The following is a 25,327-nucleotide window of genomic DNA, read 5'->3' on the forward strand; positions in this document are numbered from 1 at the left end:
CCTCTCTCTCTCTCTCCCCCCCCCCCCCTCCCTCTCTAAAAAAAAAAAAAAAAAATATTTTAAAAAAAAAAAAAAAAAAAAAAAGATCTTTCTCATCTGTCTTAGCCTAGACTCCTGGCCCCAGAGTTGGGATGGGAGTACTCTGTCTCTGAGGCTCTAAGGAAAGGGAACATTTGTAGAGCCACCTGGTTGTTCACTTCTATTCAGAGGGGGACATTTCATTGGACATAGTTCCAAAGCTACTCTTGATATAAGACTATAACATGTGAAACACAGAAAGGCAATGGCACTCAGTTATCTTTACCCACAGCAGCTGTGGTACAGACTATGAGCCTAGTATTTTGGGAGATTCTTGGGGGCTAGATATAATGGCTCAGATGTGATTTTCCCCCTCTGCCAACATGGTATGAAGTTCATTGTTATAAAACCATTAGATACCAATTCAGTGATTCTACTTTCTCCACAGGTAACCTGTCTCCATGATTTCTTTGGTGATGATGATGTATTTATTGCCTGCGGTCCTGAAAAATTTCGTTATGCTCAGGATGACTTTTCTCTTGATGAAAATGGTAAGCACAGCCACTAGATTTTAGTGCTCCATTGTTCTCCTTCCTTACATCCCTTAGGGTATTCATGGGTTCATATGGCCTGGATGACATCCATTCTTGGTCACTAAAGGGCAAATATTGTTAGTCTTTCTCTCATATTTTTGAATACATGAGTCATTAATTGAAAGGTTGATTAGATGTTCCAAATGACCACCCTTCAAACTCAATAAATCTCACTCTCAATCCCAACAGTGGCCATATTTCTTAAACCACATATTGTGTCACATGGCTCACAGATACAATCAGACCACGAGAAGTAACATTTGAAATCAACTTGGATAGCGTATGTATGCATTTTTTCCAGTCAATATCCTCTAGCTATTTGGCCCATGTTGGTGATTCTATTTAAAAGATTTTCCCAGAGTTTTCATACTATAAAATATTTCTCCTTTTCCCACCCTCTGGTTTGCTGCCCTATACTTCTTGCTTTTTGACTCAAGAGTCCAGAGGATTGTTAATTACAGGAAGGAGGTGAAACATCTGCTCATCTCCCTTTGCCGAGTCCAAGAACCAGATGTAAGTTAATGGTGAATTAGGTGACACAGCACAAGGTTTAGGAAATGATCATGCTGGAAAGACATATTCAAAATATATTTCCCATTTATGAGGAATAAAGTGTGAGAGAAACAAACTGAGTTGTAGTAATACAGACTTCACAGACAACTGAAATGAGAAGGACCCTGAGAGTGGTGGAATTTCTGCTATGTTTCCTTTAGAAAAGACAAAGACCATAAAATAGCTAAACAAATTCCAGGCTGTGTCCAACTTTCTATACCTTCTATATCTGTAGCTCTAGACAGTGATAACTAAAATTCATCAGCCAAAACAAAAAGTAAAACAAACAAAAATGAACTTTCTGCTCAACTCAGTTTCCTGAAAATCTCAGATTACCAGAAAAGATCTCCTAATCTTTGTTGCTAAATTATATTTTAAAATATCTTTAAGTAGAAGGTCACAATGAAGTATCAAAAATAAATGAACCCCTATCAAGTTGTTTGATTCTACTATGAGTGGCACAAAGATGGAAAAACTATAAAATAGAGTGGAAAGAGCACTAGACTTGGACTCAGGAGACTTGACTGCTAGTTCTTCTTCCTCCTCTCCTCCTCCTCCTCCTCCTTCTTCTCCTTCTTCTTCTCCTCCCCCTCCTCCTCCTTCTTCTTCTTCCTTCTCCTCCTCCTTCTTCTTCTTCCTCTTCTTCCTTTGTGACCCTAAGCAAGAGGCTTGAGCTCTTTGTATTCTTATCAGTAAAATGAGTATAATACTTCTAATACATTATCACAATCAGTGCCCCAAATTGCCATAGTAGGGGTGCTGAGTGACCTGAATGAACAGATGCTCAGCTCCAAATGTGTCAGACTGGGGTTGGGGCAAGTAGCAAGAACATTTGACAGACTCTCCTACACACTTATGAGTTTTCTATAAATTACAAGTGGCGGAGTCACTGCTTGCATTTATTCATTAAATCAGCATAGGAGATTATGAAAACATGTGAATTTAAACTAAAAAGAACTCTATAAATCCAAGATAGTGGTGATGGTAGTTGTGCTTATTTATAAAATAATATGACATCCCAAATATGTCTAGTACAACACATAACATGTAATAAACAATAAATGGTATCTCCCTTCCACTCCTTTAAAATACTAGTGAATGTTTCATCTGTGTGGCTGCTACCTCTAAGCTATCTACCTTTTCCCCAAAGATGTTAATTAGTCATGTCAACAAGTGCTATTCTGAGACATGACTGGTCTTTCCAGTAATGACTGAGTTGACTAGTTACCTATACAACTTACTTTTCAACTTCTTCCCTTGTTTTCATAATCCAAGGGTGTAAGCACCTGGTTTAGCCAGGTGACTTTTGAAAGTTTCTCCCATGCATCTCTCCCCAGAGCCACCATTCTTGCAAAAAATGAGGACCACATTGTTGTCCTGAGCCATTAGGTGCTCTGACCTGTGGTAGTTATTCCAACTTCCACAGGTTGGTAATATGCTCAGTCTCAGTTCTCCCCTGGCTCTAATAAGTTGTCTTGTCTTTTTCCACCAGAATGCCGAGTCATGAAAGGAAACCCTCCAGCCACAGCAGGCCCCAAGGCATCTCCAACACCTCAGAAGAGTTTATCCAAGAGCCCTGGCCCCATGCGCCGGAGCAAGTCTCCAGCTGACTCAGGTAACGACCAAGATGGTGAGTGTTCTTCTCCTAACTGTGTATGATGGTTTCATTCACAGAAGACAGTACCTTCTGCATGCAGAGGATGAGTCCCTCATGAACACCATTGTATCTCCATGATACCAATCCTATGAATTCAGACACCAAACAGTCAAACTTATTTGGAGTCATGGAGACATACCCGCAATCCTGATTCTACCCAAGTAGATGCAAAACAGAAATCTGGCCTATTTTGCCATGCTTGCTGTAATGCTTATTGTTGTGATTGTCTTAATTATCATCATCTTTGACATCATCCAGCAAAAGTATAGTAATGAAATAATCTTCAAACATAAATTTGAAATAAAAAATCAGAAACAAAAACAAGAAGTTAAAAAATACCACCTATAAGTGTCAACATAGCTGATGCACTTGAGCTTCAAATTTGACTTTGAACTTTATAACATTAAAAAAAAGAGAAACAAGATAAATTGCATCATTATCACAGTTAGATCAGGCTAAGTTCTGAAAGAAAGAAAAGAGATTTTTCATATAGAATTGTATCTGGTGGATAGTAAGTGACCTGAAGAATGTGGTCTATGAATTACTGCCAATCCATGAACAATTTATCACTATGACTAGATTAGGGGCTTGTGCCAAATGTAAATCATGCCACTGAGCAAACTGTTTACTTCAGCTGACTCTTTTTTCATAACATGATTTTATTGATGAAGGCAGAAGTATGTTTATATTCTGGTATAAAGTTTTGTACCCACACTTTGAGTGACAATGATCTAAAAGGCAAAAGGCCATACTTGAAATCACTATCTAAGAGAGGTCCAAAATAAGGATCTCTCTTTTTTTTAAAGGCTCTATTCATTTATTTTAGAGAGGCGAAGGAAGGGAGAAAGAGAGTTAGAGAAACATCAGTGTGTGGTTCCTTCTCGCACACCCCCTACTGGGGGCATGGCTGCAACCCAGGCATGCGCCCTAGACTGGGAATCAAACTGGCAACCTTTTGATTTGCAGTATAGCACTCAATCCACTGAGCCACACCAGATAGGACCAAAATAATGATCTCTTACATGAATTGACCACTCTGTACTTTGCAAAATATTTCCAAATCTGTCACCTTGTTTGTCATTCATAATAGCACCATGAATTAGGTTAGAAGTGGATATTTATGCATTTATTTAGATTGGAAAACCAAAATATATAAAGAGATTTAGTATCTGTGGTCTTTCCAAAGTCACACAACTATTTAGTACCCAAAAGCCAGGGTCCAGCTCTCCTGACTTCCTGGAAAGCAATCTTGCAGTTTACCTGAGGCAGGGTTTGGAAGTTCTAGAGTGGTGAAGAGGAAGGTCTCCGTAGGCTGTTTCTTGCTTCTCTGCTTTCTTCCACCTTCCCCCACCTCCAGGCAAAGGATGTGGGGAGATAGAGAGATGGGGTGGTATATGTGTCATTCTCTTTGTGATGTACAGACACAGCCATGAGTAATTAGGCATAACCTTTGTTTACAATGCCCAATTATAGACATTCCATCAGCTCCCTTACTATCACCCTAAGAGAAGTGATGCCTTTGGCAAAGCTATGTGAAGAGAGCAACTTCCCACCCCCCTACCTCATTCTTATTCTTTCTAAAATCACAGTATATGTGTAGCTTAAATGGAAGAACTGCCTTATATGTAAGGCAACTTTCTCATTGTCATTGGAGAGCTACTAACCAAACAGTTGGATGAAACAGTATAGTGGGGGCTACAGGACATGGGATGTAGTGTTGTTGTTTTTGCAGCAACTTGCCATATCTTGGGATTTCTGTTTAGATACAATTGAATCCCCAAAGTTTTTTTTTTAAGATTTTATTTATTTATTTTTAGAGAGGGAAGGGAGGGAGAAAGAGAGAGAGAGGGAAACATCAGTGTGCAGTGTGGTTGCTGGGGGCCATGGCTTGCAACCCACATATGTGGCCTGACTAGGAATCGAACCTGTGACGCTTTGGTTCACAGCCTGCACTCAATCCACTGAGCTACGCCAGCCAGGGCTTGAATCTCCAAAGTTTTGGTGGTATACCTAGTAAGGCTATATGCTGTAAGAAAAAGAAATGATAAGAAAAATTCACTGTCACTAAGAAGCTTATAATTTATTTGAGGAACCAGTATACATATAAATTTAACAAAAATTATCTACAAATCATTCTTATTATGTGCCGAGCAACTCTTCTAATCACTTTACTTGTATTAACCAATTTAACATTTAAACAACCTTATGAGATAGGTACTATTATCCTCATTTTGGAGTTAAAAAAGAAAGCTAGGGCTTACAAACATTAAGTGACCTTCCCAATGTCACACAGCTAGTAAGTGGTAACACTGGGATTCAAACTCAGGAAATCTGGCTCCACAGTCCACAATTTAGCTATTGCACTGTGGTGCTAAATATGAGTTCATAGGTAACAGTTTGTTTAAATACCAAGTGACTGTGATTGCACAATAAAAAAATAAAAATTAAATCAACAAATTGGGGGGGTGAATGGGGAACCTTTGTAATGGTGTCAATAATAAAAACTTTTAAAAATAAAATTGATAAATTTAAAAAAATTTAAAGAAAAAAATTAAAAATAAATGCCAAGTAAATAAGAAATACAGGAACTATTAGAGTTCATGGGAAAGAGCTCATTAGAGGCTTGGGTGCTAAAGGGAGGCTTCCTAGAAGAACTGGGACTTGAACAAAAGTTGTATTTTTATTAAATATTTCTTCATATACAGTTGACATACAATATTATATTTCAGGAGTGCAACACTATGACCAAACACTTACATAACCTATGAAGTGATCAGCCTGACAAATCAGGCTGAATAGTCAACTGACACCATACATATTTATTAAAATATTATTGACTATATTCCTTATGCTCTGCTTAACATTCTCATGGCTATTTCATAGTTGCCAATTTGTATTTCTTACACCTTTTCCCTTTTATATCCATCCCCCCAACTCCCTCCCATCTGGCAACCATGAAAATGTTCTTTGTTTCTATGAGTTTGTTTCTGGTTTTTTTGTTCATTTTTTTTTTTTTAGATTCCATGTGTAAGTGAAATCATATGGCATTTGCCTTTATCTGACTTATTTCACTTGGCACAATATTCTCTTCATTCATACATATTGAAGACGGCAAAATTTCGTTCTTTATTATGGCTGAGTCATATTCCACTTATATATGCACATTTCTTTATCCATTCACATATTGATGGATACTTAGGTTGCTTCCATATCTTGGCTATTCTAAATAATGCTGCAGTGAACTTATGGTTGTATGTCTTATTCAAATTAATGTTTATAGTTTCTTTGGATAAATTCCCAGAAGTAGAATTGCTGGGCCCATCTTTGTCTCTTGTTATGGCCTTTATTTTAAAGTCTATTTTGTCTAGTATAAGAACTGTTATCCCAAGGTTTTTATTCATTCCTATTTTTGTGAAAAAATCTTTTCCCATGCCTTTACTCTAGTTTCTGTGTGTGTGTTTTCATCTGAAGTTAGTCTCTTGTAGACAGGGTATATAAGGCTCACATTTTCTTATCCATTTAGCCACCTTACATTTTGATTGGAGCACTTAACCAATTTACATTTAAAGTAATTGTTAATAGATATGTAGTTATTGCCATTTTATTATTCATATTTTGATGTTTTGCTCTCCTTAAAGAAGTTCCGTTAACATCTTTTTAATACTGGTTTGCTGATGATAAACTGCTTGAACTTTTTCTTGTGTGAGAAACTCTTTATCTATCATTTGAGTCTAAGTGATAGGTTTGCTGGGTAGAGTAATTTTGGTTTTAGGTCCTTGGTTTTCATCACTTTGAATATTTTTTGCCAATCCCTTCTAGCCTGAAAAGTTTCTTTTGAGGAATCAGCTGACAGTCTTATGGGAACTGAACTCCCTTGTAGTTCACTAACTGCTTTTCTCTTGATGTTCTTAAGATTCTCTCTTGATCTTAAGCCTTTGACATTTTAATTATGATGTGTCTTGGTGTGGACCTCTTTGGGTTCATCTTCTTTTAGACTCTCTGTGGTTCCTAGACTTATAATCTATATCCTTCACCATGTTAAGAAAGTTTCTATCATTATTTTTTCAATTAGATTTTTAATTCTTTGTTCTCTCTCTTTTCTGTCTGATACCTACCCCTACAATGTGGATGTTGGTATGCTTGATGTTGTCCCAGGGGTCCCTTAAACTACTTTCATTGGGGGGGCTTCTTTTTCTTTTTGCTGTTCCAACTGGGTGTTTTCTGCAACCTTATTTTCCAAATAGCTGATTTTATCCTCTGCTTCATTTAATCTATTTTTGATTCCCTCTAATTTATTCTTCTTTTCGCTAGTGCATTCTACATTTCTGACTGGTTTCTTTTTATGTTTTCTATCTCAATTTTTACATTTCCTATCTCTTTGTTAAAGTTCACTGAGATCACTGAGCTCCCTTATAACCAGTCTTTTGAACCCTTCATCTGGTAGATTTTTCATATCCATTTTATTTGGTTCTTTTTTTTTTTTGGAGTTTTGTTTTGTCCTTTTCTGGGGACATGTTTCTTTGTCTACTCATTTTGGATACCTCCCTGTATTTGTTTCTATGTATTAGGTAGAGCTGCTATATCTCCTGGTCTTGATAGAATGGTCTTATATAGTAAGTATCCTGTAGGACCAACTGGTACAGTCTCCTTGGTCACCTAAGCTGATGCTTCAGGTGTGCCTTTTGTGTGGGTTGTGTGTGCCCTCTTGTTATAGTTGAGGCTTGATTGCTGTTGTCACATCAATGGGAAGAATGACCCTCAGGCAGACTGGATATAAGGAGTGGCCATGACTACAATGAGGAGCTGATGTGCAGAGGCTTACTCTATGGAGCAGGATTCACTTTAGCAGGGCTCTGATATCTGCCCAGTCTTCCCTTTGACTATGTCATTGGTGAAGTTGGTTGGGTGATGCTCTGGTGTTGTCTGAAGCTGGGCACCGGATACATCATTTCTGGGGCCTCTTAGGAGATGCAAGCCAAAGTCAGCCACTGCCTGTGCCCTGACTGGTGTCTCCTTGTATGAGCTACAGATTGATCTGCAGGTGATGGCCACTTGTGCTGGGTTTGGAGGTACATGGGAGAGCTAACTTGCAAACTGAGGCCAGCTGCCTTTAGTGCCAGGCTTCAGGCTGCTTATTAGAGGTATGGGACATGCTGAGACAATGTACTACTTGTTTGGGATTTGTAAATCTTTGAGAGATTTTAGGAAAGTCTGCAGCATGAGCTAAGATAGACCATTTGTATGGAAACAAAAAAAACACTGGAAGCAGTTTGGATGTTTCTGAAAACTGGGTGGGGTGAGGTCTCAGGGAATTATCAGGGTTGGGTGGACAATTATCCCTGTTGGTGCAGACTCAGATATTCAGCCTGCTTGTGTTTTCAGGGGGTCAGGGGCTCAGCAAAGGAACAATGGGCTCTGCTAGTACTTATGTGTGGAAGAAAGCTGCCCTCAAGTCCTTGCTTGAAACCAAACAATTTTGTTTCTTCCCATATATCCCTGGTGCATTTCCAGCTGCAGCCCCAGCACTGGAGCTCAGAGCGAAGTAAATCTGTGCCCTTTAAGAGGATCATCTGGGACTCCAGAAGCCCTACATCTCATGCAGCCACAGTCCCTGCTGGTTTTCATTGCCATAAGTAATGGGGACTTCTCTTTCCAGCACTGGAACCCTGTGTGGTGCTGAGAGCCCTCACTTCTCATGCGGGGAACTCTGAAACAGAGCTCTCTTTCCTGATTTTAAACTGCCACACATGAGTGTGGGTCCAGCCTGTACAATGTCTCTGTCTCTTCTACCATCTTCTACCAGGCTTCTTGTGGCTTCTTCTGCATATGTTTAGTTATAGGACTTTGGTTAATCTAGACTTCAGGTGATTTTGAATGATGGTTATTATGTAGCTTAGCTGTAATTTTGATGTGGTTGTGTGAGGAGATGAGTATAGTATTTACATACTCCACCATTTTGACTGAAACTCTGGGAAATTATATTTCAATTTGTAAGGAAATGAATATTTCTGGTGGGGAGGAATCAGAACATAGAGCAGAGTCAGTGATAAATATAACATCAGGGTACAGGGAGTCGGCTGTTAAATCTACATATCTAACCCCAATCTTCATTCTGAATATCTATTTCATTAATGCCTAAACAACAACCCTGCTTATATATGCCAAAGTGTCTTAAAATTAAGCACTTTTCCTCTCACAACAGAATCAATATTATTCTATGCCTTAGACCCAACACTTTGGTGTTATTTTGACTCTTTCCACTCTTTAATTCTTCATGTCTTCCATATGCTGCTGCAACCATTGTTGAATCATTGAAACATCTCCATGTCACTCACAGAGAAGTCTCTTCCTGTCCCTAATCACCTGATGCCTGGATTACTGTACAGACTCCTAAGTAGTATTTCTGCTTCAAGTCTCTGCCCCTTATGCATCTGTTGTGGTGGTACCACATTATTTGTCCTAAAGCACCATTTCCATTGTGTTACTTCCTGCTGCAAAACCTTCAAAGGTTCCACATTGCATTCATTGACACCCTTTCTCACCATGGTAATACGGAGAGAGTAAAAAGAGAGAAGAGAGGTCCAAGGGCTGGGTTTGAGGACACACAGAAATAAAATGCAAAAACCAGAGGTAATAATCTTCACTGAAGAAAATGTCAGTCCTCTAATGCCTGACCTGCTAGCCAAAGAATTAGTCTTGAGCCAGTAACAATTGATATACCATCTCTTATGAAAGGGGGCTTTCTAACTCGGTATATATACATTGCATAATTACTCAATTCCTTCAATTTTTGGTAGTGGCCACAATAACATCAATTGAAGATGTCATTGAGCCCTTTCTTTGTACTAAGTCACTTGGCTAAGCATTATATGTATAGTCTGTTTTGTAGTCCTCATATAATTGAGATGTACACTGTACATTATTTTTATTCAAATGTTACAGATATGGAAACAGACTCTCAGAGGTTAGGTTACACTCCAGTATACACATCTAGAAAAAATAGTTAATACAGGATTTAAAACCTAGACTGATTTCAAATCATTTGTTCTTTCCAAAAATTAAGAGCAGTGTAGTCTGTTCTGGTTTCTGCCCCATAAAACTGGTTGTTAGCAGACTTGCTTCTCCAGAACCATATTCTCAGCAGAACCACCTTCAATGGAAAATGTTAGCATTTACTTTGAGAAAAAAACTGTTTTCTACTCCCCATCAGAAAATTTTTGTGAAAAAACTATCCTGGAACTTCTAGCAGCCTTCTTACATATGCTCTCTTCTTGAGGGAAAATGATCTATGTCAAAATATTGCTGGAGCCCTTGCTGGTGTGGATCAATAGATTGAGTGCCAGCCTGCAAACCAAAGGGTCATTGGTTTGATTCCTAGTCAGGGCACATGCTTGGGTTGCAGAACAGGTCCCCAGTTGGGGAAACACGAGAAGTAACCACACGTTGATGCTTCTCTCCCTCTCTTTATCCCTCTCTTTCCCTCTCTCTAACAATAAATAAATAAATAAATAAATAAATAAATAAATAAATAAATAATCTTTAAAAATATTTCTGGAATGGGTACATATATTAGTTTTGCAACTGGGAACACTCTGAATTTTCTCTTTTATTTACCGAACTTCATGCTGTTCAAAGCTCTGTAGGAAATATATTCAACATTCAAGTTATGGTATCTCACAGCCTACGATTGAATTTGGCCTAAGAACCAGTCCTATGATCAAATCAGTGAAGAACTGTTCCTAAGCCATCAATTCTTACTTCCCTAATTTATGGGTCTTTGGAGTTTTCCCACTAAGCAGAAACAATTAGCCAAACTAATCCAAACAGCCCACCCAACAGGTCTCTGGAAAGAATGTGTGAAAACCGCAGGTTCTGTCTCTTGGCCTAAGTAAGTTGAAATCACTTTGTTTCTAGTTGGTTGGTCTTCCAGAAAAAAGCTCCCAGCATATGTAGGGAGAATACAAGGTATCTTTAGACTGGAATGAAAGAACACTTAGAGCATCTCAATATGACAAAAAAATGAAGAAGTAGATGAACTATGTGTTGAGACCTCCCTCCGCAAGGCATTAAGGAATTAGAGAAGACAAGACAGAGAATCAATTACTAAAAGGTCATGGTGTGAGTTATGTGATGTGCTAACCTTAAAGGAATTTTGAAATTAATCTGTGAGCAAATCCCCAAAACTCTACCTATCGAGCAGAAATGGTTTATACCATTTAAGCAAGTCCTACTCTCTCTCAGCCTCTATATCCTTATGATTAAATGGAAACCAGTGATTCTTGGCCACCAGTTCTTAGAGTTATCAGGAGAATCATGTGAATTTATATATGGTAAATGCTTTGAAAACAACTTTTGAAATAAAACTGCAATGATGAAGCCCTGGCTGGTGTGGTTTAGTGGATTGAGTGCAGGCCTACGAATCAGGGGGTCACCGATTTGATTCCCAGTCAGAGCACATGCCTGGGTTTTGGATCAGGTCCCCAGTAGGGGGTGCATGAGAGGCAACCACACATTGATGCTTCTCTCCTTTCTCTCTCCATTCCCCTCCCCCCAAAATAAATAAATAAAATATTTTAAAACACTGCAATGATTAAGACATCTCTGAAATTATTATTATTGCTTCTTCTTAATACACTGGGCTTGTTTTTAGTGAGCAATATTTCAAAATAGACATAAAACTAAAATCAATACGCTTGATTTTGCGTTGAGTTCAAGTGTTAAGATTAAAATGGAGGGAGATTTCCAGCTAAGATGGAGGTGTAGGTAGATACACTTTCCTCACACAACCAAAAGAAGGACAACAACAAATTTAAAAACAAAAAAAAAAATCAAAACTGACAGAAAATCGAACTGTATGGAAGTCCAACAACAAAGGAATTAAAGAAGAAACATTCATTCAGACCTGTAGGAGGAGTGGAGATGGGCAGCCAGGGTGGAAAGGACTCATGGCAAGGAGGTGTCTGGAAGACCAGGGTGGGCGTCACCTGGCAGACCAGATGAGGCAGCGGCTGGTGGACCTGGCAGTCCCACATTTGTGTATGGATAAACTGGGAGGAATGACATGGGAGCAACACAGACTGAGCAACCCAGGGCTCCAGTGCAGGGAAATAAAGCTTCAAAACCTCTGACTGAAAAAACCTGTGGGGATTGTGGCAGCAGGAGAAACTCCCAGCCTCACAGGAGACTTCATTGGAGAGACCCACAGGGTCCTAGAATGTACACAATCCCCACCCACCCCCAGGAATCAGCACCAGAAGGACCCAATTTTCTTGTGGGTAGTGGGGGAAGTGACTGAAAGCCAGCGAGAACTGAGCAAGTGGAATCGTCCCCTCTCAGACCCCTACCCCACATGACAATGCAGTGGCATGTGTTGCCCCACCCTGGCAAATACCAAAGACTCCATCCCTTACTATGCATAACAGTTGCTCCAAGACAAAAAAAAAATGGCCCAAATGAAAGAACAGACCAAAGTTCCAGAAAAAAGAAAACTAAGCAATGAAGAGATTGCCAACCTATCAGATGCAGAGTTCAAAATATTGATAATCAGATGCTCACAGAATTGGTTAAGTATAGTCGCAAAATAGAGGAAAAAGTGAAGGCTATGAAAAGTGAAACAAAGGAAAATGTACAGGGAACCAAAAGTGACAGGAAGGAAACTGGGACTCCCATCAGCAGTTTGGACCAGAATTAGGAAATGAATATTCAGCCAGAACAGAATTAAGAAACGAGAATTCAAAAAAAAAAAAAAAAAAAAAGAGAGAGGAGAGGTTTAGGAAATTCTGGGATAATTTTAAACATTCCAACATCTGAATCATAGGGGTGCCAGGAGGAGAAGAAGAGCAAGAAATTGAAAACATAATGAAGAATTTCCCCAACCTGGCAAAGGAAATAGACTTCCAGGAAGTCCAGGAAGCTCAGAGAGTCCCCCAAAATTTGGACCCAATGAAGCACACACCGACACACATCATAATTACGTTAGCCAATATTAAAAACAAGGACAGAATCTTAAAAGCAGCAAGAGAAAAAGAGGCACTTACTTACAAAGGAGTTCCCATAAGACTATCAGCTGATTTCTCAAAAGAAAATTTATAGGCAAGAGGCTGGAAAGAAGTATTTGTAGTCATGAAAGGCAAGGACCTACATCCAAGATTTCTCTATCCAGCAAAGTTATCACTTAGAATGGAAGGGCAGATAAAGTACTTCCCAGATAAGGTCAAGTTAAAGGAGTTCATCATTACCAAGCTTTTTTTTTTTTTTTTAATATGAAATGTTAAAGGGACTTATCTAAGAAAAGGAAGATAATCAAAAACATGAACCAAACAATGACAACAAGCTAACAACTATCAACAATCGAACAACAAAAAACAACAAATAAAAAAGTAAAGTAAGGAAACAACTAGAACAGGAACAGAATCACAGAAATTAGATCACATGGAGAGTTATCAGCAGGGAGGTATGGTGGGGAGAACGGGGAAAAAGGTACAGGGAATAAGAAGCATAAATAGTAGGTACAAAATAGGAAGAGGTTAAGAATAATATAGGAAATGGAGAAGCCAAAGAACTTTTATGTACAACCCATGGGCATGAACTAAGTGTGGGGGCATGCTGGTTGGTGGGAGGGGTTGTGCAAGGCATAGGGGAATGAAAGGAAAAAATGGAACAACTGTAATAGCATAATCAATAAAATATATTTTTAAATAAAATAAAATAAAAATAAAATGGGAGGGAAAGCCAGAGCTAAGTGAATGAGAATTAAATCACTTTGGTCTCTAGGGGATCCCAGTTGCCCTCCAGGAACTCTCAGATCCAGGGGACCAGGAAGTTTGTGCCACTGGGCCTTATAGAACACCTATGAAGATCAGGAAATGTAGCAGTTCTACCTGATACATAGAAACAAGCATAGGAAGGCAGCCAAAATGAGGAGACAAATAAATGTTCTAAATGAAAGAACAGAACTCCAGAGAGATAGTAAAAGAAAATAGAGACAAGCAATCTACCAGAAGCAGAATTCAAAATACTGCTTATAAGGATGTTTGATGATCTCAGTGAGAACTTCAACCAAGAGATAGGAAACATAGAGAAAGAACCAGTCAGAAATGAAGACTATACTAACTGAAATGAAGAATACATTACAGGGAATCAACAGTAGACTAGATGAAGCAGAAAATCAAGCCAACAATTTGGAAAGCAAAGAAGCAGAAAATACCCAATCAGAACAGCAAAAAGAAGAAAGAATCCAAAAAACAAGGATAGTTTAAGGAGCCCCCATGAAAACTTCAAGTGTACCAGCATTCACATCATGTGGATGTCAGAAGGAGAAGAGAGAGAGCATGAAATTGAAAACTTGTTTGAAAAAATAATGATAGAAAACTTCTCTAACCTGATGAAGGAAATGGACATAAAAGTCCAGGAAGCACAAATGAACCCAAAGAGATCCACATCAAGACACATCATACAATGCCAAAGTTTTAAAATAAAGAGAGACCCTTAAGAACATCAAGAGAAGCAGTTAGTGAGTGACCTATAACAGAGCTCCCATAGACTGTCAGCTGATTTTTTTCAACAGAAACTTTTCAGGTTAGAAGGGGTTAGCAAGAAATATTCAAAGTGATGAAAAGTAAGGATCTGCAGCCAAGATTATCCATCAAAACTATCACTTAGAATCAAAGGTCAGATAAAGAACTTTCCAGACAAGAAAAAAATGAAGGAGTTCATGATCACCAAACCGGTGTTAGAAAAAATGTTAAAGGCTCTTTCTTAAGAAGAAGAAAAGATCAAAATAAAAATTAAAATGACAACAAATTCATATTTATCAACAATTATGTTAAGTGCAAATGGATTAAATGCCCCAATTAAAAGACATGGAGGCTGAATGTGTAAGAAAACAAAACCCTTACATATGCTGTCTACAAGAGACTCCCTTCAGATAGAAAGACACACACAGACTGAAAGTAAAAGGATGAAAAATGATATTTCATGAAAATGGAAATAAACAAACAAAAAAGGCTGGAGTAGCAATACTTATAACAGACAAAATCAACTTTAAAATGGAGGTTATAACAAGAGACAAAGAAGGACCCAGCAATTTCATTTCTGAATATTTATCTGAAGAAACCCAAAACACTAAATTGAAAAGACATATGCAGCCATATATTCATTGCAGCATTATTTACAATACCATGGCATGAAAAAACCAAAGTATCCATCAATAAATGAATGGATAAAGATGAAGTGGAGCATATATGCAATGGAATATGAAATGGTTATAAAAATAATGAAATATTGTCATCTGCAACAGCATAAATGGACCTAGATGGTATTATGCTAGGTGAAATAAGTCAGACAGAGAAAGAAAAATGCCAGATGATTTCACTTATATGTGGAATCAATAAAACAAAATAAATGAATAAGTAGAAGAGAAACAGACTCATAGGCACAGAGAATATTTTGATGGTTGCCAGATGGGAGGGGTTGGGGAGATGGGTGAAAATGGTGAAGGGATTAAGAAGCACATATTGGTAGTTACAGAATAGTCATGGTGATATAAAATACAGCATAAGGAATGTAGTCAATAATATTGTAATAACCTATATATGGTGTCAGATAGGTGCTAGATTTATCAGGGCAATCACTTCACAAGTTATATAAATGTCTAATTACTATGTTGTATACCTGAACCCAATATAATAATGTGTGCCACCTGTAATTGAAAGATAAAAACATTATTTATATGTCTCTAGGCCCTCTGTGTGTCCTTGTTACAATAGCTAAGTGCTGGAAACAACCTAAGTGCCCATCAGTAAATGAGTGGATCAAACAACTATGGTACATTTACACAGTGGAATGAATACTACACAGCAGAAAGAAAGAAGGAACTGCTACCCTTTGTGACAGCATGGATGGATATAGAGAGCATTATGCTAAGTGAAATAAGCCAGGCAGCGATAGACAAATACCATACGATCTCACCTATAAGTGGAATCTAATCAACAAAACAAACAAGCAAGCAAAATATAATCAGAGACATTGAAATTAAGAACAAACTGATAGTAACCAGAGGGGAGTGGGGAGAATGATAATGGGGGAAAGGAGGGGAAGGGTTTTCAGGAACATGTATAAAGGACGCATGGACAAAGCCAAAGGGGGAGAACAAAGGAGTGTGGGTGGTAGGGGTGGGTGGGGTGGGGGAAAATGGTGGTAGGAAAATGGAGACAACTGTACTTGAACAACAATAAAAGAGAATTAAAAACTTATTTTAAAACTTTGTTGAATTATTTCTAAAATAAGAATGTGAATAAATGTGGCTGTGTTTCTATGTCTGAGAAAGAAAGAGAGAATGACAAATAGGGAGAAGAAGAAACAAAGAAAGAAATAGGCACTCAATAAGCATTCATTATTATCCTGGTATTTATTGATATGATTGATAAATTGGCTTAGGAGATTGAAAAGTTCCTGATATACCTTATTGTAGAGGGAAAAAATTAACTGTACAATGAGAAGAAAGGTGTGAAAGAATTTGGACTATGAGTAAGTAAAGGATGACAACAGTGAAATGATGCTGTGGCTCTGAGGAGGAAAATGAGAGTAAGACAATTAAAAGAGAGCAAAGACTCCCCCAATGCTTTTCCAAATTGCAGCTGAGAAATGGAAGCTCAGAGACAAGTGCAAAGGACTTTTAGTAAAGAATAATAAAGACAAATGAGAGATATCACACAGTCATGTTATTTCCAGCCACTATCAAAATGAACTGTGACAGATTTCCATGTGGATTTGCCAGTCCAAGACCATGGACAGTTCATCAGACCACATTTGCATTTTTCCCTGCTACTTCTTTTACTTGATATTTATATGAATTGGTTTCAGAATCCATATCAAATGGCACCCATGTTTTGCACAGAGAATCCATAGAAAAAAATGCATATATTAATGTATTTCTCTAATTTGTAAGTGTATGCATTCCTTCAGCTGGTACAAGTTTACAGTTTCTCATTTCTCTCGTGTCCATATTTGGGTTTCATTCCATCAGGAAATCTGAGAAAATATGTGCATTTCTCAGCAATGTAGTGAGTGACAGTTAAATGATTAAAAACTGATTTCCAAAATGCTTCTTGAGTGTTGAGGACAAAATAAAGTCCTCTACAGATAGTTTAACATTGATTAGCTAGGGGAGTGGCAGGGAAACATATATGAATATATACACAGAGAATACATAGAGAAGTAATGATGGAATATGTATTTAAGGTTTAACCCTAAAGCTTTGGGGCAAGAGAGTTTCAGAGGATATTGAGAAAAGAACTAGAAGTGCTAAAAGAACCTTTGTGTGCATATCTATGGCCAATAGTTGGAACCTGGCTTACATGCAGATATGCTGTGGTTAATGATTTTCCACATTTTGGCTGATCAGTGGGCTCATCCTCACCTAGACAAGAGTGTAGGTGAAAATGACTTCTGGCCAAGATGGAAGCATAGGTAGATACACTTGGTCTCCTTGTGCAACCAAAAGCACAACAACAAATTTAAAAACAAAAAGCAAAGCCCTGGCTGGTATAGCTCAGTGGATTGAGCGTGGGCTGGGAACCAAAGTGTCCCAGGTTCGATTCCCAGCCAGGGTACATGCCTGGGTTGCAGGCCATAACCCCCAGCAACTGCACATTGATGTTTCTCTCTCTCTCTCTCTCTCTCTCTCTCTCTCTCTCTCTCTCTCTCTCTCTCTCTCTATCTCCCTCCCTCCCTTCGCTCTCTAAAAATAAAATAAATAAAATTTAAAAAAAAACAAAACAAAAAGCAACCAGAAATGCCAGAAAATCGAGTCTGACAATGAAGGAGTTAAAGAAGAAACATTCATCCAGACTGATAGGAGGGGCAGAGGCAGGCAGCCAGGAGGAGAGGATGTGTGGTAAAGTGTCATACTGGGACAAAGAAAACCTCAAAACCTCTGGCTGTAAAAATCTGTGAGCATTGAGGCAGTGGAAGAAACTCCCAGCCTCACAGGAGAGTTCATTGGAGAGACTCACGGGTCCTAGACCCGTACACAAAACCACCCACCCGGGAATCAGCACCAGAAAAGCCCAATTTGCTTGTGGGTAGCAGGGGAAGTGATTGAAAGTGGGGCAATAACCGAGGAAGTGGCATTGTTCCTTCTCTGACTGCTCCCTCACATACAGTGCCACCATGCAGCAAAGTGGGTTGCCCTGCCCTGGTGAATACCTAAGCCTCTGTCTCTTACAATGAAACACTACACTGAGACAAAGAAATATGGCCCAAATGAAAGAACAGATCAAAACTCCAAAAAGGAAGCTAACCAATGAAGAGAGAGCCAACCTATCAGATGCAGAGTTCAAAACACTGGTAATCCAGATGCTCACAGAAATGACTGAGTATGGTCACAAAATAGAGAAAAAAGTGAAGGCTATACAAAGAGAAATAAAGAAAAATATACAGGGAACCAACAGTGACAGGAAGGAAGCCAGGACTTGAATCAGTGATTTAGAGAACAAGGAAGAAATAAACATTCAACCAGAACAGAATCAAGAAACAAGAATTAAAAAAAAAAATGAGGAAAGGCTTAAGAACCTGTGGGACAACTTTAAATGTTCCAACATCCAAATCACAGGAGTGCCAGAAGGAGAACAAGAGCAAGAGATTAAAAACTTATTTGAAAACCTAATGAAGGAGAACTTTCCTAATCTGGCAAATGAAATAGGCTTCCAGGAAGTCCAGGAATCTCAGAGAGTCCCAAAGAGGTTGGATCCAACCAAGGAGGAACACACCAAGACACATCGTAATTGCATTACCCAACATTAAAGGAGAGAATCTTAAAAGCAGCAAGAGAAAAGGAGACAGTTACCTACAAAGGAGTTCCCATTAGACTATCAGCTGATTTCTCAAAAGAAACCTTACAGGCAAGAAGAGGCTGGAAAGAAGTATTTGAAGCCATGAAAGGCAAGGACCTACGTCCAAGTTAGACTCTATCTAGAAAAGCTATCATTTAGAATGGAAGGGCAGATAAAGTGCTTCCCAGATAAGGTCAAGTTGAAGGAGTTCATCATCACCAAGCCTTTATTACATGAAATGTTCAAGGAACTTATCTAAGAAATAGAAGATGGTCAAAAACTATGAATAGTACAATGACAACAAACTCACAGCTATGAACAACTGAACCTAAAAACAAAAGAAAATCTAAGCAAATAAATAGAATAGGAACAGAATCTCAAAAATGGAGATCACCTGGAGGGTTATCAGCAGGGTGGGGGAGAGGGAAAAGTGAGAGAAAAGGTACATGGAATAAGAAGCAAAAATGGTAGGTACAATATAGACAAGGGGAGGTTAACAATACTGTAGGAAATGGAGAATCCAAAGAAGTTTTACGTGCAACCCATGGACATGAACTAAGTAGGCGATGGGTGGGGGTGGGTGATGCTGGTGGGAGGGGTTATGTAGGGTGGAGGGGAATGAAGGGGAGAAAAAAATGGGACAACTGTAATTGCATAATCAATAAAATATACCTAAAAAAAGACTGTAGGAGGAAAAGACAATTTTCACTTTCTAATATTGCTGACAGATGCTAGGAAACTAGAATAGTTGTTACCAAAGGATACAGCAATCATGTGGAACAAAATGTCATAACTTACCTGGGGATGCCTGCATCTGTTAGACTTCCTGGCTGAGGTCAGGGCTCTTTGGGAAGACTTCCATTATGTCCTCTCAGACAGATCACCAAGATTGCTCTCTCTCTTAAATACTAGGGGCAGGTCCTGCTGGGGAGGCCCTCAGGCAGTGTAGGTAGTCCAATAACTCCTTCCTTTTCCTGAACAGTAATTGATTACATTGACCCCCTGTGGTTTCACAGATGCTTGCCTTTTCCAAAAAGCCTTTTCAAAAATATTCAGTAGGTATTTACTGAGCATCTACTATGTGTCAGGCCTTATTCCAGCAACTGGGATGCAACATTCAACAAAATAGAGAAAATCCTTTTCTTTTTGGCACTTTTTGTTTTGGGAATCAAACACTTGTTATTCTGGTGACCATGTTAGGTGTATCTCTTAGAAAATGATGGCTAAAATGCCTGATATTTTCACCACAAAGCCTAGTGCCCTAAGCTTAGTTTTCTCAGTTTCTGTGCTATTTGGCACAGGTCATGTATTTCTTTGAGTGGTTTATATGGTATGTGCACATAGTACTCTAAGTCTGTCTGACCTCTAGGTCTCAGTCTTCCACCAGGTCCTCTATCTCCCTTCCCAGTGCTTTAATTTAAGCCATCATCACCTCTCATCTGGATTAATGCAGTGTCTTCTAACTCATCTCTGCTTCTACTCTTTCCCTACTCACTTCATCTCAGTCTTACCACAGTAAGTAGAATAATAGTTTTAAAATGCATGTTTGGTGATATCACTCCAGATTTCTTTCACAAATCAAATGGAAACTTCACAGAAGTCCCCACAAAAGCCTTCAGGCTTTGGCTTTTATCCTCCTCCCAGTCTCATCTCATAACTCACTGCTGGCACTGTGTGGTTCAACCATTTTGAGCTATTTGCACTTCAGTAAAGATACTATATTCTTTCATTCCTCCATGTTTTGGTTCTATTGGTGCAATTCTAAAGTCTAAAATACCCTTTGAACTGTCTCTGCCTAACTAGTTCCAATTCATCCCTTTTATGACTTTATTGAGATACAAGTCACATAGCAAACAATTTACTCATTTAAAATCTACAATTTAATGGTTTTTAGTTTAGCCACAGAGTTGTGCAACAATAACCACTATTTAATGCCAAAACGTCTTTATTCCCCTAAAAGAAACTCTTTACCTATTAGCAGACACTATTTCTCCCAGACCATCCTTCCTCCCACTCCTCCTAGCAAGCCCCTAGTAACAATTGATGTACCTCCTGTCTCTATAAATCTGTCTATTCCAGTCATTTTCAAGCCTTTTTCAGGTGTTGCCTCCTCTTGTTTATTTCCCAGTTCCCTGATTTCAAAGCCTTTCTTCTGAGCTCCAGTAATACCCTTACATGGGTTTGTCACAGCACTTAGCCCACTGTGTTCTTGCCTATCTCACTACAGGAAGTAATTTACTCATCTCTGAAACTCCAATGTCTAATACTTGACCTAGCTTAGAGAAAGTGCCCTGTAATGATTGGCCAAATGAATGAGTGATTTCCAGAAAGCTGTACCAGAGAGAAATGTCTCTCAATGAATGGGTAAGAGATGAGTGAATACACAGGCAAAGCCAGACAGTGGATGCCTAAGTCCCCATTTTTCAGCTCACTTGCAGTTGGTTAAATGCAGCAAACAAAACACCAATGTCCCTTCCATCTCTACAATTGGTATGCAGGTCACAGAATCTAGGGAAACATTACCATAAGTGGTATAGAAGAAATATACCCTCAGAAAATATTTACAACACAGCAGTTTGTGCTTTACCTGTGGGACTAATGGCAATACACTTGGGCCATGATCCTGCTTAACTTTTTCAATTTTTTTATTCTCTCTCTCTCTCTCCTTATCCTCCCTCACTCCTGCCTTCCCTTCTTCCTTTTTCTTTCCTTCTCCCTCCCTCTTCCCCTATCCTCACACCATTGGCATATTTGCCTTTATCTGTAAAGCACCTTTCAGAATATCTCTGATAAATAACGTAGGTGTTTAGATTAAAAATATAATTTTAGCATGAGATATCTGAACATAAATCAACTTTGAAAGCTGTTTAATTGTCCCATTCAATGCATTTCATTTCTTTTTAATTGATTGGATATTTGAAAACATCATTAGCAAGGGAATATAAAATAAATGCAAACACAACTGAATATGAAGATATTTAATACTAAATCTCTCATTTTTAGCATTTTATTGACTGGAGACAAATTGGACTACACTTTGACTTTGGCCACCTTTTTTTGACTGTCTTTATTTCTGTCCTTATTCAAATTTCTTCATTCTTCTCTTCTCCTAATCTCTTACCCTATCTCCCTGTCTCCCCTATCCTCCATTCTTTATTTGTTTCTCTCACTTATTTTTTAAAGATTTTATTTATTTATGGACAGAGGAGAAGGGAGGGAGAAAGAGAAGGAGAGAAACATCAGTGTGTGCTTGTCTCTCACGCTCCCCCAGCTGGGGACCTGGCCAGAAACCCAGGCATGTGCTCTAACTGGGAATCTGTCCAGCGACCCTATGATTCTCAGGCCAGTGCTCAACCACTGATCCACACCAGCCAGGGCATCTTTCTCACTTATTTTTTATTTCTCTCCTCCCTTCCTTTTGCTGTGTTAGCTTTTCTGTATGTTTCATTCTGTGTTTCTCCTATACTTTTTACTCTTCCTGATTAGCCTCCTTCTCTTTCCTTCTGATATTTTTGCCTAGGATGAGGCACGGAAGAGAAAGAGAGTGTGTGTGTGTTTGTGTGTATGTAGAGGGCGATAAATTGATCAGGAAAAGAGAGAGTAGGGAGAGATTGACAATGGGGCTGTCCTGCATGTCCCACATTGTTGTGGAAAATCCACCCACACGCGGGGAGATAACGAAGCACAAACTTTATTACCTGGGGACCCAGAGGGGGTGGTTAACATCCAAATCCTCTGAGCACCGATCCTCACGCTCCCGGGGTTTAAATAGTCCCGGGCTTCCTACCTATGTGGTGAAGCAAGGTTACAGAAGCTGACTGCGGAAGTTAGGTCTAGCTACTTTATATGGGAGACAAAGAGAAAACGCAGGAGGAATTTGCAGAAGCTACAGAGCACAGGAGCTTTTATCTTGGGAGTCAGTGTACGACCTTGAGTAACTGGCTGTTGCTTTGGTTACGACTGGTCAGCTTCTACAGTCCTGTGTGAAATTTTGCAAGTGTTACAGTTACAGAGCATAAGAAACTTTTGGAGTTTTCTTTTCCTGCCACACATCATCTGTCACCAAAACGGATATGCCCTGGTCCAAACCACCCGTATTTCCTCTCATTTAAAGCAAAGCACAAATTTTCTCACAAAATTGAAACAAAAAAATGTGTTCCCAGACTACCTCACAGAAATGTTGTTAGGGTCAAACTTGGTAATGAATATGAAAAAGGTTTGAAAAGAACCAGATCCTGTAATTGGAAGCACTCAGGGGAAATGGTGGAAAGATTGCTGCCTTGCACTGCTTAGGGTTCTAATTACCTTGAGGATTGCACTTCTTATCTTTCTGAGGAATACGTTTCTTTCTACCTTTGTCCTACTCATCATATCATTTGTTTATATGTGTGCCTTGTTTCAGTGTTCTTAGTGTTTTCAGGGGGGGAAGGATAAGTTGGGTTTTTTTTTTTTTTTTGTATGCTATTGATTTTTATCCCTTCCTTTTCTCTTGCCTTGGGCTAGCAAATGGAACCTCCAGCAGCCAGCTCTCTACCCCAAAGTCTAAGCAGTCTCCCATCTCTACGCCCACCAGTCCCGGCAGCCTCCGGAAGCACAAGGTATTATGTCTCTTATACCTTACTAAACACTTTTGCACTTTGGACTTCTGTGATTAGCTGGATGAGTTTTCTTTCATCAACTTCAACAGCACATCAAGGCCAGAATTGCCTTACATGTGGTCCATCTGCATGAAACCCTGGGAATCCCAGCAGGAGCCAAGCTTCCAGTCCCTTTTATTTGTACCTCTGATCCCTTATTTATTTACTCCAGATTACATTTAACCAAAAGGAAGAGGTACAGAGGTCTCAAAAACACATTCTGAGTTAATGGTCACTAAATAATGGCTCAGGGGATGGGTTGAGCACTTGTCTAGTTCAGAGGCATAGCAAAGAGGGCCTTAAAGTTGATTTATGTCCTCCAGGCACCAGCCAATGGAATGACATAAATATATAGCAGTCAAAGAAAGTTAGCACTGAGTTACTTTAGATTTGCTGGACATCAAAATATGAACAGACCATACTTTCACTATGTATTCTTTACCAGGCATAGTCTGGTACAACATAGGAAGAAAAAACATATATATTGCATTGGCCTTAGGCACCATGGTACACTTCTAAGTCATCTCAAATAAATATAACATTAAAATAACAGAAGTGTTAGACTCTCTAGCTCCACTTCCCAAACAGATCTCCACTCTGAAATGTCTTCAGTATAGAAAATCTGGAGTGGTCACTGCCTTGGATGTCATCTCTGAGGTGATGTAAGTGTGGTTTCTGCTCTGATTACCACACTCTAGAGCAGCTTCCTGTAGGATTCTCTTGTCTTTTGCCTGTTCACAAGACTTGGTATGATATGAGAAAAGGCAACAGCCACCAATGTGGCCAACTTTATCACAGAACCGTAAATAGTCAGAACTGGAGATCTTGGATGGAAATAAACTAGCTTCATTTGATTCTCTCAGTGATCTTGTGAGGTTAATATTTTACAGATGAGGAAGTTGCAACCTGGAATCATTAAGTCACTTAGTAGGATAACATAGCTAGGTAGTAACAGACAGAAGACTGGTACCCAGGTCAATGCCAACAGTATGCTAGAGTTAGTTTGCACTAGGTCATGAAACTTGATTGTAACTCAGTGTTCAGTAACATTGTGTTGTTAACTAGAATGTTGCTGTGGTGGGAAGATTTACACCATGGAAATCAGCAAAGATTACATATCAAGATTGTTTTTTCCCACATAAAGTCAGTGGTTAAATATTTAACAGCACACTACTGCCTGACATCCATTTTCATTTCCTTCTCTCTGCATCAGGGTTTTATTTTCCTGGTTAATCTGACCATTACCTGCTCCATCATTCCTAATGTCTGTTGCATTCCTTTAGTGCCCCTTTTAACTGCTGGTACTGACCCTGACCAGGACCTCCTAATTGTCCTGCTGAGCTATTTGGTTTCCCCAAAGGAGGAGTTGCTCAACTGCCTTTATAGCCAACACTACCCAGAGATTGTGAGATGGATGAAAATTGCTTTCACAGTCAGCTGTCAGTTATTCTTCTGAGCAGCAAAGCTTGTTAGTGTGGACATTCGAAGATGGGGAATAGCTTACTTCTATTGTTCCACTGTCTACACAGAACATCCTATGCTGCATTACTTCTTACTTTATCTTTTCCTTATGCATTTCTGTCCTTAATTTTTTCCTGGAAAGTATGAGCTACACCAGCAACTTCCATTAGTACCATCACCAAAAAACTGGGAGCAGCATGGGCATTTACTTGGTATGCACACTTGAGTTCTCTGCTTTTCACATGTATGTTCAGTTCATTTAGGCTGAGTGCTCAATTCATAAGCCCACTGAGGTGAGTGCTGGTGTTGTTAAATTATTTCTCCTGGTTGCCTTTGCAGGCTATTTGTGTTATTTATTTATTTATTTATTTATTTATTACTTCATTCTAAAATATAGTTCAACAACTGAAGGACTAGAACAAGATATAGATGGCAAGATTGTCATACCCTCATCTCTTCACTGTGGGATATTCAGTGTTTCAATTTATTTTTAAATAACCTGTTTTATGACAGCTAAGCAAACAAACATTAAATAGTGAATTATATAATTTTTGGATCAAAGTTTTTAAAAAATTA

At 38.9% G+C, this 25,327-nt stretch overlaps 1 protein-coding gene across 2 annotated transcripts in view; it reads left to right on the forward strand.

Annotated features, from left to right (window-relative positions):
• DCX (doublecortin) overlaps positions 1-25,327 on the forward strand; it is a 173,174-nt gene that overhangs the window by 135,671 nt on the left and 12,176 nt on the right. The window contains exons 4-6 of one of the 2 annotated variants that reach the window (XM_036016450.1): positions 467-569; positions 2,656-2,793; positions 23,157-23,251. In XM_036016450.1, coding sequence (XP_035872343.1) covers positions 467-569; positions 2,656-2,793; positions 23,157-23,251 — 336 coding nt within the window. The remainder of the gene's footprint in view (positions 1-466; positions 570-2,655; positions 2,794-23,156; positions 23,252-25,327) is intronic. The other variant, XM_036016451.1, reaches the window with a different exon arrangement.

The sequence above is a fragment of the Phyllostomus discolor genome, chromosome X, assembly GCF_004126475.2.
Source record: "Phyllostomus discolor isolate MPI-MPIP mPhyDis1 chromosome X, mPhyDis1.pri.v3, whole genome shotgun sequence".
In the NCBI taxonomy this organism is placed as follows: domain Eukaryota; kingdom Metazoa; phylum Chordata; class Mammalia; order Chiroptera; family Phyllostomidae; genus Phyllostomus; species Phyllostomus discolor.